General features: G+C 44.3%; 1 protein-coding gene across 4 annotated transcripts in view; it reads right to left on the minus strand.

The window, feature by feature from the left end:
- Nucleotides 1-17,386, minus strand: part of DIAPH2 (diaphanous related formin 2) — an 807,400-nt gene that overhangs the window by 428,410 nt on the left and 361,604 nt on the right. For all 4 annotated transcript variants that reach the window (XM_074964437.1, XM_074964436.1, XM_074964435.1 and 1 more), the window contains one exon: nt 4,764-5,003. In XM_074964437.1, the coding sequence (XP_074820538.1) occupies nt 4,764-5,003 (240 nt within the window). The remainder of the gene's footprint in view (nt 1-4,763; nt 5,004-17,386) is intronic.

Raw genomic sequence — 17,386 nt, forward strand, 5'->3', positions numbered from 1 at the left:
CGATACAGTATCAGTGAAATTTAGGTACAAATTGAATAGGAGACTTTCATTGTTATCTACCAGAAACTGGATTCTTAGCAAACAATGTGTAGCCATTATTACTGTTAATAACTTGCAATAAAACAAAGTTACCTAGGGAACAAAACAAAATTATGAAGTTAAAGTACTGCAAAAAGTCATTTCTCAAACATAAATATCTCATTTTTAAAAGGAAGTAAATGAGACTTAGAGTTAATACTAAGAATCAAGTATCTGAGGATTACTAAAGTACAAGTAACAAAAGTTTCAGTCAAAAAATATCTTAAGGAATCAAAAAGTTACTAAAAACAACACAATTCAACGATATTTTACAAGGAAAAATACTTTTTGTCTGACTACTGTATGATTTTTTTTTACCCAGTGTAAATTAGAATGGCCAAGATGTAAAGTGCTGAAAAAAGGAGTCTACAATGGAAATGGCACAATGACCCTTATCTCTAGCATCACTATCTGTTGTTTCTATAATAACTAACAGACATCCATAGGGCACTCTATCATGGAAAACTCATCTTCACTTCCATTAATTTTCTTTCAGTTAAGCACATGCTAGTTTGGTGTATCACATAGCGAAAATGTACTGCTCTCAATTAATATTCTACGGTGAAAGTAATACTTTTAGCTACGCATTAATGACACCTTTGGTATAATTAACATTTTTGGTTTAGCCATCTCTTGGGTTTTTATTCCAATGATTGTGTATGGTAACTAGTTTAATTTTTGACATCAACCGATAACAAAGGACATTTGATATATTCTGCAACCACCACCAAAGTAAACACCTTATTACAACCTAGATTTTTACATAGAACAGTTTATTACTTTCTTTCCAAATCTACCAAAGAGAAAATTAGTTTTAAAATAATTTAAATGGAAATAGCAGTCCTAAAAAAAAAAAAAAAAGTTTAGTATGGAACAGTCCAACTAAAAAGAAGCAATTATACCTCAGATATAGTAACTGGAATGTAGCTGCAACCGTAATTAGCTATGCTTCAACAGTTATTTAATTCAGTAGAATACAATTTACAACATTAGTCAATTTACATGTACTATGTCAGCATCGGAGAGATTTATGCTGACAGCTATTCATAAACATATTACCTGAATTCTAAGAATTACCTTCCTGTATCTACATTGTGCAGGAATACTAACATGCATAGTCTTCCTCACGTATTAAGGACAAGTCGTTTCCTGCTTAAAGCATGAATTTCTTACTAGATGAAAATTCTACTGAAAAGCGAAAGCAGTATTTGATTTAAAAACCTTCAGTCTTCTCTCTCTCTCTCTCTTTAAAACTGCTATTACTACATGATAGTATTTCCCAGCAGATTGTTTTTATTTTATCTGAAGTTGGCAAAATCTTTGTGCTGAATCCTTTGAGTCTACCTCTAGTGAAAGATGTCAGATCAGTGTTGTGTGGCAAAACTTTTATTTGAGAGGTAGATGACAGAAAGGCTATCACCAAAACATACGAAGTTGCTATAAAAGTCTTCCGTGAGATTAATGTTAACCCTTTTAATTTTTGTACAGGTTATTTATTCCCTTTATTCCAAAGGAGTCAATTTACATAAATAAGCAAGGTCCAGTACAGGAGAAAAGATTTTAACTAAAAAAATATATGGTAAAAGATTAACAACTTCATATCTAGACACACTGGATGTCTAAATTAGCATAACACACAAAAGAAAAAAACAAGATGTTTGCCAAACTTTAAAAAAAAATCAAGTTTAAATTATTCCTGTTTTAATTTGTTTTTTTTTGGGGGGGGGGCGGTGAGGGAGGGTTCAGAACTGAAAGCTTTTAACTTTAAAACAATCTGCTAAAGTCATACTTTGGGATTATCCAGACTTTGGTAAATAAACAGTTCTCAAGACTTGAGGTTGCTTGTTTATATTTATATCCCCAGTTTGCACTGTTAGGTAGTACTCTAAGTCACTAGAACAAGAACACCTACCGGAAGAATGCCCGTCATCCCTTGTTAAATATTAACTAAGGACCCTCTCCTTACCATAAAGCAACCTCCATATCTGCATGCACACTGAAGCCCTGCAGGCCTACTTGCCTACGCAATTATGAAGGCTGCTCTCTGTTTCAAGGAAGTACTTCACCCTTGGTATTGACCCTGGTTTAAATAATATGAGTTTGCTTAAGAACAAGCTTGAACCTGTCATCCTAAAACGAGGACAAGATGGAAGAGGAAATCTTCCTTGATTGACACTCAATCAGGCAGGGAAATATTTTAAAGGGGCAGCATTGACCAAAGACATTACTGGGGGGGGGGGGGGGGGGGAGAGGGGGTTTGACAGCTCCATTACAGCTACAGTATAAAAACACCTACATCAAATCCTTCCCCACATTATTTTCCTCCAAAAGCTCAAGAGTCACCTATGATCTGGGGGAAATTTGACAACCATGATGGTGGCAAACAATAAGGTGGAAAGAAAAGCAATTTACTTACACACACACACACACACCACTTTGATTGCTGACGTCTAATCTGATGAATTTAAGGCTGGTCAAAATTAGTCTCTCTTATCCTCTCATGAGGGTCGCCACAAGAGTAGGACACACTCTCAAAAACAACAGCTTCCTCACAAGCTGAGACAGGCAGCAGCTGACTTGGTAGATAGCAACCTCAGTTGCATGAGCACCACACCCGTTAAACCACTCTGCATCTCCCTGTCATGCAAAAGTTGTATCCTTTTCTTCTGCATCATGACACCCCTCCTTTTAATAAGAGCCACAATGTGTTGCCTGGCATGTCCTAGGGTATACACAGTTTCTGCTGCATCGCTCCCCAAAATCAATTACAGTGTTTTCGCATATGTAAGCAAAATGCCACACATTCCAATGCATGTTAAAGCATTCAACTGCTGCAGCTAAAGCATGCAACAGCTAGCATAGTTTCATGCACAAGCCAACTGTCAGCCAAGGACTGCAAAGAAGACCAAACAAACTTAATTGGTTACAAGTATTACATCCTCTACTTATGTGTGTGTGATGGTGAGGAGGAAGCAGAACTGCAAAAAAGTGAAAAAAATCAGAACAGTGCTCAGGAAACTAGGCATGGAACACTTGGTAACAGTAACAGGAGTCCTGTGCCCAATTCCCCATGTTCCAAATTTACTGCAATGTACATTATGTACTTAGTTAAACCAGATTAATCCGTACTTCATCCATCTGCATGACTGTGCACATACAAGATTTAAGTGCTAACCAGTTTTAAAACATGTATTTATCAGTGATTTAATAATCTGCCATTTTTGCCCTGTTTTAAAATCCACATAAAACTGGATCTTGCAAAGTGATTCAGATTAGCTATGTCTTGCATGTACTTACTATGGACATAACCAAATTCAATTACATTAAAACTATAGCGTTTGAAGGTTTCTTTGTGCCTGCAGTCTTGCAGTCACACAATCTTAGTTAAATATAGGATGGTTACAGATTGAAGCATAAGGAACCCATCTGTAATCATAAACATATTTTTCAGTACACTCAAAGACGACTGATGTATGTTCCCTTTTTACACTGGAACTATTTAATATTTCTGCTGATTTTTCTCTAAAACAGAGTCAGAGTTTAAAGGCAGAAGGGACCACCCAGATCATCTAGCCCAGTGGTTCTCCACCTTTCCAGACTATTGTACCCCATTCAGGAGTCTGATTTGTCCTGTGTACCCCAAATTTCACCTCACTTAAAAATTACTTGCATACAAAATCAGACATAAAAGTGTCACAGCACACTAGGACTGAAAAATTGCTTACTTTCTCATTTTTACCATAGAATTATAAAATAAATCAATTGGAATATAAATAGTGTACTTACATTTCAGTGTGCTACTTGAGCCTGTTTGTCACTTGTGAGCTTTGTCTGAAGCCCGAGCCCCAGGCGACATGTAACTTAGCTTTTCGAGGCCCCTGGTGGCATGGGACCTGGGCAATTGCCCTGCTTGCCACCCCCTAATGCTGGTCCTCCACTTGTGATCCCGGGGCTGCAACCACTAGGTTGAGAAACAATGATCTAGATGATTTGAGTATCCCCTTAAAGACCTCTGCATACCCCCAGGTCTACACATATCCCTGGCCTGACCTCCAATGTATCACAGGTCAGCAGTATCACCCAGCACTGGCACAATAAACCCGACAACTGAAATTGAACCAAAGTATTAGGAATTATTTCGGGAAAATTCTATGGCCTATACTACAGAGTCCTTTCTGGCTTTGAAATCTATGACTGGCAGGGAACTGGTTACATATGATATACCCAGATGATAACAGCCATGCTTTTATTCCTCCCACCCCTATAGGCCTTTGTAGATAACATTCTGGAATGATCTCTGAGCCCAATCAACTATGCAATACATTTGTTTTACCTAAATCTTTGGGGCACCTGGAGCTTGTGAGAAACCTCTAGTAAGTATCAGAGCAGGTTTAGCTCTGTTCTAATGTATATGATTTTGTAACTTCCTCCAAGGAGTGGTTACACTGATTCAGGATCAGCATAAGACAGGAAATCTCCAGCAATATCCCTTCCTTCAGCCTTTGGGCACACAGACCCTTTATCATAAATGGGGTAATACTGAGTTGGCTACATTGGCTGAGTACCAGCTGGGGATTCTCACATGGTGGTGCACTCTCAGTTGTATGTTTAGAGCAGCATTGCACAGAATCTGGCCCCAACTCTGCACTTATAAAATAATAAAAGTTGTTATAGTTTAACCTTACCTTGCAAAGAAAGCTGATGTTAAACCCCAGCGACTGGGCATTTCTTGAGCCTGAATTCATGTAGTTTCCAACCAACAACACTAGCTCTAACCACCTATTAAAGCTCTCACTCTTCTTCAACTCCTCACAGGCTAGCGTTACTGCCATCATGCCAGGTCTGATGTTGTTTACATGTTCCTCAAACATAAGCTTGAAAAGGATGCCATTGAGGCGAGGCCGTAACATTTTCACTGAGCTCATCTGCAAGATGAAGAATGCTAAGTGAGAATACAGACAAACAGAACAAAAAGCTTTTCATCCAGTGTACCTCAATTTTATAAACAATATTGTCTCTTTCCAACATAAAGTCATACAGTACAACTGCATTCTCATTTTTTCAAGTAATGTGTATCTCCAAATATAAGAGCTTTTCCCAGAACAATGTCAATTTCAGTTTAACCAATTGCAACAACCCATTTAATATTAATAAAACATTTTCTAGAATTGGAGAGTTTTATTTAGGTAAATTGCAAAAATCACTGGCAACCAGCATTGTGCATTCTGCCAAAATACTTCCTCAAGGTGAAGTAGATGAAAACCAGATACATGGAATGCTAAGAACTACAGATTAAATAAGATTCTCACTGTCACTAACATTCTGTCACTGACGTCACAGTTCCAAAGAAATTACCTATTATTATGGTGCTTAACATTGTAAAACTACCTCTTACTTTTGCACTTGTTACATTTTAAAGTAACACTAGAAAATTATCTTACATTTTATAACAGAGACGAAATATTGTATATAAAAAGTTTCAAATCCCTTTTAAAATGTTCATGTTAAGTAATTACGTTATAATAAAGTCATATGAGCTCACTTTTATGTACTGCATACATTTTAAAGCACTGCATACAGATTTCTCTTCAACAGTGCTTCTTGTGTTATCAGGTTTGGTTTTACACTGTATATGTCCAATAGCTATTTATATAGTGCTCATTAGTTCTATTTCCTGTGATAAAAATAACTCCAACACTGTACATAAAACCAGCATTTAGCCACTTAAACACAATGTGCAGCAAACACTGAGAAAGAGTCTGCAGCTAGTAAATTCCCATTAGATTCAGATAATTTTGCATGCCAATTGAACATAAATATTGCCATACTTTCATCAGACCAGTGGTTAGCTTAGTAAAGTATCCTGTCCTTGACCTCAATAGCAAATGGTTCAGAAAAATATGCAAGAATCACCCAGCAAAGGGTGATTATGGAATAACGTGCAAAAAGAAAAGTTCTTGCTAACCTCCCAACATTCACATGTTGGCTTATGCCCAGAAGCGTAACTCTTCTGAAAAGCTATTTAAAAAAAAAAAAAAAATCCTCACTTTAACTAAAGAATTCCAAATGTGAATGTAAAATTCCCTTAATATTTTTTTTAAATTAATACTTGGTTGGGTTACTCTTAAGTTGCCTCTTCAGACGAAAATTAATTTCTCCCTCTTTCTTCCTGCAGCAATAATGTGACTAATAACTGAACACGAAGTTCTGCAAAATGTTCATCAATCCCCATAAGACTCTACTGAAACTGTCTGCCCTGGTCAGTCAGGCACAGTCACATAATCTTGTCTTACCTAGACTAAATCTCAAACGTCTAAAATGTATGCCAACAGAGGTTAAAAAAGTAAATTAATCATGGAGGAAGACGAACAGTGATGGAACAGCAGCTCATTTGTAAATGATTTTTGTATTAGCTGAAGGAGAGCTATATCCATCACATTCACAGGTTTGTGTGTGGTTATTTTTTTTCCTGATCGCTTCTCTCAGTTGAGGTCTCAGTTGCACAAGCTGGCCTTCTCCCTGGGGCCAAGATCTGAGATCTTGTGAACATATGAGGTGGTTTTTTTTGTTTGTTAGTTTGTTGTTTTGATTGGGATTTTTTGTTTGTTTTTAATAAACTGAGATCTAAAATGGATTACTTGTCATTTCTCCTAACAACTGTAGGCAATACTACCTTGAGCTGTGATCTTAATAGTTGTTACTAACTATGCATGACAATTTGGGCCTCACTAATACTATCGAAGAGTGACTACCAAGAATAATTTCGCCCCAGAATCTAATAGGTACTACTCTTCTTGCTGGGACCTTTCAAACTTACCCCCATCACAGAATGCTCCAGAAAGAGCTATATAATCAATGTATCACAGCAAATGATGATGAAAATTGGCAGAGGAAGGGGCGGAGCTTTCTGCTTGAGTCTATGATGAACTATATAACTCCCTCTGAACTGGCCTCAGATTATGTTGCCTACTCTCCTGAGGAGAGTTACACAAAATTCTGGTACTTTGAGACCCTTGAAGCAAGAGAAGGATTTGTGCAAAAAGACTTCAGAGAAATATCCAGCCAGTACACAGACTAGCTGCATTTTTTCTATTCCCCTAACTACTTGGATACAAATCGTACACAATTAAACATTTGGATTTCAGTCTGTTGTCCTTTTGATGCATTTCTTTAAAAAAAACAGTTAACTAAGATACCATCATCTTTACACTTTGGATATTTCTCAATAGCTACAGTTGTTCACGTTGCAAAGCAATCATTCATAATACCTCCAAACACTGCAGCTAGTCTGGAAGGAATCAGTCATGCACTACACCTTCAGGAATATACTCGTTAGTGATTCAATAACTTAATCCCCCTGATCAATTTTGCTAGATTTATGGCTCACTGCCAAAAAATGTCCTTGCCTTTCTTATCCATCACAAATAATCTAACACTTTCTCTTACCTTCCAAATGGACTATTAAAACATTAGTGTAAATTGTGATGATTAAAATAGCAAAACACATAAAAAAGTTGTTTTAAGTAACTTTATTGACTGAGAGAGTTACTGCAAATCTTTTTAGAGATATCTTAATACGTGAGACATATTAGAGCAGCAGTGCCCAAACTTTTCAGGGTTGTGCCCCCCCTCCCCCCCTTATGCCCGTCTGTGCCCCCCTTCCATCTCCTCCCTGAGCCAGGGCCAGGAGCGGGACTGCAACTGAGGGGGGACACGGCCGGGAGTAAGGGGGCAGAGGCTGGAAGCAGAGCAGCCAAGTGCGGCTACACTCCCACCCCAGGCCGGGAACGGAGCTGCAGCCAGCAGCAAAGGCTGGGAGATGGTACAGGGCCAGGAGAAGAGATACACTGAGGCTGGGGACAGGGCCAAGTGCAGGGCCAGAAGCTGGGGATGCAGCTGGGGGAGGGACCGGAGCAGAGCTGGGGGCATTGAGAGGCTGGGTGGCACTCCATCCCTGCCCACATGGGACTGGCCCAAGCCCCCCCTGCCCTCCCCCTATGTCTCCACACCCCCTAGAGAGGAGTGCTGTACAGTTTGGGGACCTCTGTATTAGAGACATTTACATGTGGAATTAATTGTCACAGAATTGAGGCCAAGAGCTTTTTTGACATTTATATGGCTAACAAGAATATCCAGAATAGTAATAGTAAGGATTTAAAAAAAAAAAGTTATTAGAAGAGTTATGCTTCTGAGAGTAATCCAACAAGCATCTGCTGAGAGGTTAGCAAGAACTTTAGGTAATTTATAATTGGCAGAATTTAATTAATATATTATAATTCTTAATGTTAAGTTCTCAATGACATTGTAATGCCAACAGACCCCGGTCCTCAGCGGGCAGGATCGGACCTCTGGAGCTTAGAGCATGAGCCTCTACTGCATGAGCTAAAAGCCACTTTAGCTAAGGCTGCAGAGCAGACTCACTAATGACTCTCTAAGTGGTCTCAATGTCACCAGATGAGGCAGAACACCACACCCAGAAGGTATAAGGGTTACAACATCGCTACCACTAATGTATGTTAGTTATAGTAGGATCCAAATCCTTGCTGTGGAATAGTCCATGGAAGAAGTCATCATCCTCATAAAACTCAAAGTTTAAACCTGTGACTTTCCACTACATTCTTTCACCTGAAAGGAAGGTTTGGTTGCTACTTAAAGTGGATATGGAAAGCCTGGATCTTGGGGCATTGACACAGAAAGCCTCTGAACTATTCCTCCCACTCTCTCTCATACCTGTGTGATACCTCTGAGCCTACCTAACCTGGAGTTACCTCAGATCCTCTTTAGACCTGATGAGTCATCCCTCAGTTACCTGGTAGCCTGAGTCTGACGACACAGCTACAACAATACTGCATAAGGCTGATGAGCTATCCCTGAGCCAGAGAACTTGATGAATCATCGGAAGGAATTACCAGCAGGTCTTGTGATGGGCTCCATACCATGCAACGACCCACCCATATGATCCATCGGTAGGTATATAGGTGCCTAAGGGAAGCAGTCTCTCTAGACTGCTCAATATCACTAGCTGGCCTTGTTTAGAAGGTATGTATTATTTGGTGTATAAGAATATTAGCATACAAAGATAAAATGATTAAAAGCTACAGATCACAAAATAGCACGATAGTGATTTGAGTTTGATTGAAATGAGCAACATTTGTCAAGAATGATTCATTGCAGCATTTTAGCTGACTTGAATTCTTTGTTTTTATAATTCATTCCATAAAATAGTGTTGGACCATTGATCATGATATTGTATTACGCTGTGGATTTATTTGTTATGAGGTCGTTGTCTATCAAAATACCATCAAAAGAGTCTCATTTGTTTAGTTGATCTATACTATATTTAAAATATGTCATGATGGCTTTAGTGAGAGCAGTTACAAAAGGGTTATTTCCCCACAGAGTTAGGGATGCTTTTGCTTATGTATTATGTTCTTTACATTTCACTATTTATAACAGGGGTCGGCAAACTTTTTGGCTCAGGGGCCACATCTGGGTGGGGAAATTGCTTGCAGGGCCATGAATGTAGGGCTGGGGCAAGGAGTAGGGGTGCAGGAGGGAGTGCGGTGTGCAGGAAGGGGCTCGTGGCAAGGGGATGCAGGGTGTATGAGGGGCCTCAGGGAAGGGGGTTGGATTCCGGAGGGGGTGCACAGTGCGGGAGGGGGCTCAGGGCAGGGAGTTGGAAGGCGGGGAGCAGGAGGGGTTCGGGCTCTGGCCCAGCATCACTTACCTGGAGCAGCTCCGGAGAGGGAGTGGCTCCCTACCTGCCCTGGCCCCGCGCCGCTCCGGGAAGTGGCCAGCACCATGTCCCTGCGGCCCATGGCGGTGAGGGGGCAGAGGGCTCCGCGCGCTGTCCTTGCCTGTGGGTACCTCCCCTGAAGCTATCATTGGCCGTGATTTCCAGTTCCCGAGCAATGGGAGTTTCGGGGGAGGTACCTAGAGTCAAGCCTCCCCCAAAGCTCCCATTGGCCACGGTTCCCCATTCCCGGCCAATGGGAGCTTCGCGGGAGGTAGCCACGGGCAAGGGCAGTGCGTGGAGCCCTCTGCCCCCTCCCCTCCCCCTCCACGCCCACCCTGCCAGGGACGTGGTGCTGGCCACTTCCGGAAGCGGCGCGGGGCTGGCAATCCTGCGGGCCGGATCCAAAGCCCTCAGGGGCCAAGTCTGGCCCGTGGGCCGTAGTTTGCCCACCTCTCACTTACAAGAATGGCAAAGAGCATTTCTTCCAAATCTCTCTCATTCTGTCACCATACACACACACACACCACTAGAGATGAATATGGTAGGTGAGTAAGAGGACTTCGGGCAGATCCTGGAACTTTTTTCCCCAGGAGTAAAAATTATTAGGTCGGACATGTTGCAATGCAGGGTGTGGCGGGCAACTGTGAAGCCTCTCAGATGGATGAGACTGGTTAGTATGTAAAAGGAAGGTGGACATATTTAATAGGCAGCAGAGGGGCATCAGCAATTTCTCATGGACACAGCACCAGAACTATTCAGGTAGGATAATTTGTCAGACTTGGAGCTGTCATGTTTTTGGCAGACATCAAAGATGGCATTAGTAGGTGTCTGGGACCACTGCTAGATATTAGGAGGGAGAAGGGGGCGGGGAGCCAGCCCAGCTAATTACTGACAGCTCCTTGTGGTGAATGTCCAGGTATTTCATAGGGAAGGGATATGGTGACCATATAAAATGGATTGGTAAAGGATTTAAAGGAGGTATTCCTTACAGGATCAGAAACGGGGAGGACGGGGAGCAGGAGTTCGTGGCACCTATAACTGGTATGGCAGAGAATCAACTCACTTCCTTTACAGTCCCCCTTAACCCTCATTCAAGGGTGTGATGCTGGCAGACCAAATGCCAGCTCACACCAAAGCTCCAGGCCAATTCACCTGTGTATTAGAACAGATCAAAATGATTGTTATATGTATAAGAATGTATTTGGTGTTTAAACTTACACGCATTGTTTTCACTTATCTGTATCCTGTTATAATGTAATAGCAAACACTTACATTGCATATACCCCTGTAACTAAATAACCCATCAAATGAGAAAGAAGCCTTGTGTAATGGAAATGAAAAACTTCAGCAGGAAAGTGCTAATTTGTGCACATCTGAAGAAAAGTGATCGTCACACACAAATACCAAAGACTCTAAATGTGCTCCTCTCTCTCCACCCATCAAAGAAAGAGCCAGCATACGTGGTGACCCTGTCAGCTTGTTTTCTGTGAGAAGAAGCTATCAGTATGGATTCAGGGAAAAATCATCCGTGTCTGGACTGTTTAGATTCTAAGAGGGCAGAATGATGCAACAAGAAGACAGAGATTCCCAGAATTATTTTGGGTAGCCCTGGGAGACTTTTGGGAAACTAATAGATTACTACAACTCCACCACCATTAGAAATTATAGACTGTGACTCACATGTATGTGTATTTTACCTGCTTTAATTTCCCAATAACTCATTTCCTTTTCCGAGTTAATAAACTATATTTAGTTTACTATAGAATTGGCTACCAGCGTTGTCTTTGGTATGAGATCTAGAATGCAACTTGACCTGGGTGAGTGACTGGTCTCTTGGGAATGGGAGTAATCTGAAATATTTGTGATTTTTGGTACAAATGGCCATTTATCACTAAATCCAGATTGTCTGGGTGGCAAGATAGACTGGAGAGTCTAAGCGAACTCTCTGTGACTCCAATGTAAGGCTATTGTCGCATTTTGGGAATTTACATTTGGTTCTACATTGGTGAAATCTAATTATAGAACACAACACCAGTTTGGGGTGTCTGCTCTGTTTTTGACAATCTGCTCTGAGGCACTCATGGTCATGAGTAACTCCAGACAGCGTGAAAGACAGTGGCGAATTAGCCACTTGGCCAGTGGGGCCTGTGCCCAGGGGCGCCAGCCAATTGGGGGCCCCGGAAAAAAAGAGCGTCTGAGTACTCTGAACCACTCTGCCTGCCCGGCGTTCCAGCTGGGGCACAGGGTCGGGGTGCAGGGGCTTGCTCCATTCCATCCCCGCAGTGCCAGGGAGTGGGACCAGGTACTTGCTGGGTGGGCAGAGCACTGGGTGGGTGGGCAAAGCAGACGAAGCCCCGCGACCTGACCCCACTCCCCGGAAGGAGCTCCAAATGCCCCAACCCCATTTCCCCAGCAGGAGTGGGGGGATGGAGGGGACTGTAAGCGGAAGGTATGGGAAGGGCCTCCCACTTGCTCTGGTCCATGGATCCCACAAAACCTTAATCTGCCCCTGGTGACAAAGGGTCCCAGCAGTGGGTTGGCTGGGGACGAGGATATGAGCAGCCCCTCTCCCAGTCATATGTAAATAATTAGGGAATCACCAGCACTGTACACTTTTATCTGCTGGATACTCCCAGATGTTTAGGAATGAAGTTGCAACCTAATTAAACCACACGTGCAGTGTCTCCTGTCCTTCTGGCATAGCTGGACAATGTTTGGGGAGTGTGAGTGTGAGTGTGAGTGTGAGTGTGAGTGTGAGTGTGTGAGAGAGAGAGAGAGAGAGAGAGAGAGAGATATGGTGGGAGACCCTGAGAGAGAGAGAGAGAAATAGTAAGATGGTGGGAGACCCTGGGAACAATACACAGATTATGCCTGTAGGAACAGCATGAAGAGGACAATGGGACTCTATAGGAGCACATGGGAGAGGAATACAACTCTCCCAGGGGCTGGGAGAAAGGTGGATCTGTGGAATAAATGGGATGCATTAAAGCTCTGCAAGACAAGGGTGGGCCACATACAGGAGATGAAACATATCATTGCTGGTAGCTATCCATGTGCACATAACCTGATCTACACTGAAAATTTAGTTTGATATAGCCACAGAGCTTAGGGATTATAAAAATCCACACCTCTGAGCACCGTAGATATTCTGACCTAAGCCCCAGTGTAAATGCAGCCAAGTCACTGAAGAATACTTCCGTCAACCTAGCTACCTTCACTCATAGAGCTGTTATTCCTGCAGCCACAAAAAAACCCCATCCATTGCTGTACACTACAGGGTTATGCCAGTGTAGCTATGGCACTATAAGTATATTCCTCATACCTAAAATGTGGCCTAACTTTCAACACCAAGTGCTACTTTAACATTCTGATAAATCTCCCCGGCGCCCTACCAAACAAAAACAAAATGAAACAGACAGTAACCTTGGTACCAGTATCCTTAAACTGGTAATATATGAGACACCAGTGTCAGTCCTTTGGATGCAGCCACACCCGAATCAATTAAAATGTTAAAATATCTTAAATTTGCATATTGTACTTTGTATAAAACACTGCTTCCTCACCAGCCTGGAGAGATAGCAGCCACACCTTAGTCCCTCTTTCTTGGCTTCATTCATTGTCCAAAATGACCACAAACTCACAAAAGGCAAACAAAGCTTCCAGCTGGTGCTTTCTACCCAGCCATGACAGGAAGGGCTGACCACCTGGAGTCTTCCCTCATCAGTGACTACTGCAGGAGACTGTCCCTTCCTGCAGCTTCTTCCTGCAGTCACCCCTCATTTAAGGCAATTGTTTTTTTATGATCACTCACTACTTTTCCAGATAGGTCTTTTTGGCAAATTGCCGGCACTGCTATGATGGGTCCTGCGCTTTCTCTTCTTGTGGGTGGGGTTCAGGGCGCCGTTTCTTGCCCTGGTCTGGGTTATCAACTGTTCCACTAGTATCCCAAAGAACAGGAGTGGAGAGGGAGGGACCGGGGCCCAGGGCCGGCTCCAGGCACCAGTGTTCCAAGCAGGTGCTTGGGGCGGCAGTTAGAAAGGGGCGGCAGTGTTTTCACGGTGGCAGCAATTCAGCAGCAGCCCCTCTGTCCTGCCAGCAATTCGGTGGCAGCTTCTCTGTTCCGCCGGCCACGGCAGCAAATCGGCGGCAGCTTCTCCCTTTTGCCGGCCGTGGCGGCAGTTTCTTTCACTGCTTGGGGCAGCAAAAACTGTACAGCCGGCGCTGCCCGGGCCCACCCTCTACTCCAGGTCCCAGTCCAGGAGCCCTAGGGATAGCAACAAACCACTTGAACTAGTGATTCCTTCCCCTGGGCTACTTCCCTCTCTGGCCCTTCAGCTTGTGGGGCTTCATGCCCTCTCTCTCTGCAAGCTGGGTTTCCCTTTACCTAGGGTCTTGGTCTTCTAGCCCGCCACAGCACTTCTCCAAACTCTCCTCTGCTCCAACACCAAACCACTCTGCTTCAACTCCTCCCCGTCTGATTGAAGCGGGGGGGTTTATCAGGTGACTGGCTTCAGGTGCTCTAATTGGCTTCAGGTGCTCTAATTAATCTCTCTACAGGGAATAAGGCTCTCATCATCCTGGGGCGTACATATCTCCCCTCTATCACTCTCCTGCTGCCCTCTGGCCATGCTGTATCACATATTCACCCTACGACCCAACCCCTCAAGCTCAACACCATGGGGTTGGGCTACTTGGGACGACAGGCAGTGCTGTCGTGACAGGCCATCAGTGTTGCCGTGTTGGCTTCTGCCCTATGCTGTACCCGGAAATGAAAGGGTTGCAGGGATAGGAACCATCTAGTCACACTTGTGTTCTTCTCCTTGTTTCTGTGCATCCACTGGAGCGGGGAGTGGTCTGTCACGAGGGTAAATCGCCGCCCCAGTAGGTAGTAGCTGAGAGTCTCCATGGCCCATTTTACCGCCAGACATTCCTTTTCAACGACAGCATACTTTTGTTCCCTGGGGAGGGGTTTCCAGCTGTGGTATAGGATCGGGTGTTCCTCCTCCCCTACCATCTGTGAAAGGACGGCTCCTAGCCCTACCTCCCAGCCGTCTGTTTGTATGACGAATTCCTTTTCAAAGTCTGGAGCTATGAGTACTGGACGACAGCAAAAGGCTGTCCTTAAATCTGCGAATGCTCCTTCCGTCGCATCAGTCCACTTTACTATCTCGGGGCCTTTATCAGGTCCATCAACGGCTCTGCTCTCATGGCGAAATGAGGGATGAATCTCCGACAGTATCCTACTATCCCTAGAAACCTGCTTTTTGAGGACCGATCAAGGCCAACCCTGTATTGCCTCCACTTTGTTCCACTGAGGTTTCACCAAGCCTCTCCCTATTACATACCAGAGATATCTGGTCTCAGCTAGCCCTATCATGCACTTGAGGGGGTTGGCAGTGAGGCCGGCCTTCCGCACAGCATCTAGCACCACTTCTACTTTTCCTAGGTGTGTTTTCCAGTCAGGGCTATGGATGACTATGTCATCTAAATAGGAAGTGGCATACTTGGCATGGGGTCGCAACAATCTGTTCATAAGTCGTTGGAATGTTGCAGGGGCCCCATGGAGTCCGAAAGGAGGACAGTGTATTGGAACAGGACATCGGGTGTAGAGAAGGCAGTCTTCTCCTTGGCATTCTCGACCAGGGAGATTTGCCAATATCCTTTGGTCAGGTCCACGGTGGTTAGGTATCGGGCCTTGCCTAACTAACCAACTAGCTCGTTGATGCATGGTATCGGATATGCATCAAATTGGGTTACTTCATTCAACTTCTGGAAGTCGTTGCAAAAGAGTTTGCTTTCTGCTGTCGGCACTAGCACCATCACCTGTTCTCCTGGTTGAAACCTCCGTACTTTCACCCGGAGGTTGTAATATGTCCACTGGGCCTCTTGTGATTTTTCCAAGTGTTCTCGTACTATAGGGGTTAATCGAGTTATTCGCTCTCTCATCTGTGTCATGTGCTGTACTGATCTGACCTAATTCCAGGGGACCTATTTCTACTCCGCCCCCTGGGTTGCCCCTACTTGGGCTAGGAACCACCTCTGAGTCCTCACTGGCCTGAATAGTCTCCTGGCCTCCTAAACGGGTTCGCGTACCAACAAGGGAGGCTTTCTGGTTCTCTGCTAGAATCCTGGTCCCTAATCTTTTATCTGCCCTCCTTTTCCGTCTAGACTTGCAGGGTTTCCCGGGGGACGAAAATAACTCTGGGGCAAATGCAGCAAAAACTGGGGTGAGGCTATCTGTAGGTGCCTCAGTCTCAGCCCGGGAGTTGCTACCCACCCCTGGCTCTACTGGAGGGAGTAAGCTCTCAAATCCGGGGAAGTCCCTACCAATTAAGACCAGGTAGGAGAGCCTGGGGACCACCCCTGCAGTTACCCTCGTAGTGTTCCCCTGGATCTCAATCCTACTGGGATTGTGGGGTAAAAATTTATGGTGCCATGAATGCACATTACCCCTGTGTTTTTGGCCCAGGTTAGTTGGTCTTACCCAATCAACTTCCTTGAGACCAGCGTGACAGCACTACCGGAATCCACTAATGCTATGGTCTCAATAACATTCATTTTTACCAACCTTGTATACCCATGCGGGGTCACTGCGACCCCCACCAGGCCGATTAGGCCACATTGCTCCCCATAATCTCCCAGATTGCACTGCATTGGCTCTTCCCTGTTGGGGCATTGGGTCGCTATATGCCCCAATTCCCCACACTCATAACACCGACCCCTTACCCCGGTTGATGCCCTCTGCCTGGGGCTATTTGGCCGGCCGCCCCAGCCCTCTGTTCCCAAACCCCCAGGTCCCTTCTTGGCCTCAGACCATTCCCCGGTGTCTTTCCTCCCAGTTACAGTTCTCCTGGAATTCTCGACAGTCTGGAGCCTTGGGTTTGGGACTGGCTTCCTGGTTTGCCATGTATCACCCCCTGGGGTCTGGAACAGTTCATGGGCTGCCAGCTATCTTTCCACAAGGGAGACCAACTTATCCTAGGTGGAGGGGTCATTCTGGCCAACCCAAGCCCAGAGGCCTGGTGGTAGCCCCCTCATATACTGATCCAGCACCAGGAGCTCCATCATTTTCTCAGAACTGAGGACCTCAGTGTGCAGCCATTTCTGAGTCAGGTGGATCAGGTCAAACAATTGTGATCGAGGTGCCTTGTCCTCTGTATACTGCCACTCATGGAACCTCTGGGCTCGCAACGCCATCATTACTCCAGATCTGGCCAGGATCTCTGCCTTCATCTGGGGGTAATCTGCTGCACCATATTGTAGTAGACCTTCTGGGCCTCCGCACACAGGAACAGGGCGAGGATACCAGACCACTGATCTTGGAGCCAGGCCTCCCGCAGGGCTGCTCTCTCAGAAGCCAGGAGGTATTCCTAAACATCATCCTCCCGTGTCAGTCTCTGTAGGCAGTGGCTAGCCCGTATGGTCTGGGTCCCATCGCAGTTATGGTTCAGCTCCATAAGGGCCTTCATCTGGTTCATCAGCTCCTGGGAAGCCTGACTCATCAACAGATGATTAGTCTCCTGCTGCACCCAAGTCGCCTCCTGTTGGTCAGTTGCTTGGACCCGGGTAGCC

Source organism: Natator depressus, chromosome 9 (assembly GCF_965152275.1).
Source record: "Natator depressus isolate rNatDep1 chromosome 9, rNatDep2.hap1, whole genome shotgun sequence".
Classification (NCBI taxonomy): domain Eukaryota; kingdom Metazoa; phylum Chordata; order Testudines; family Cheloniidae; genus Natator; species Natator depressus.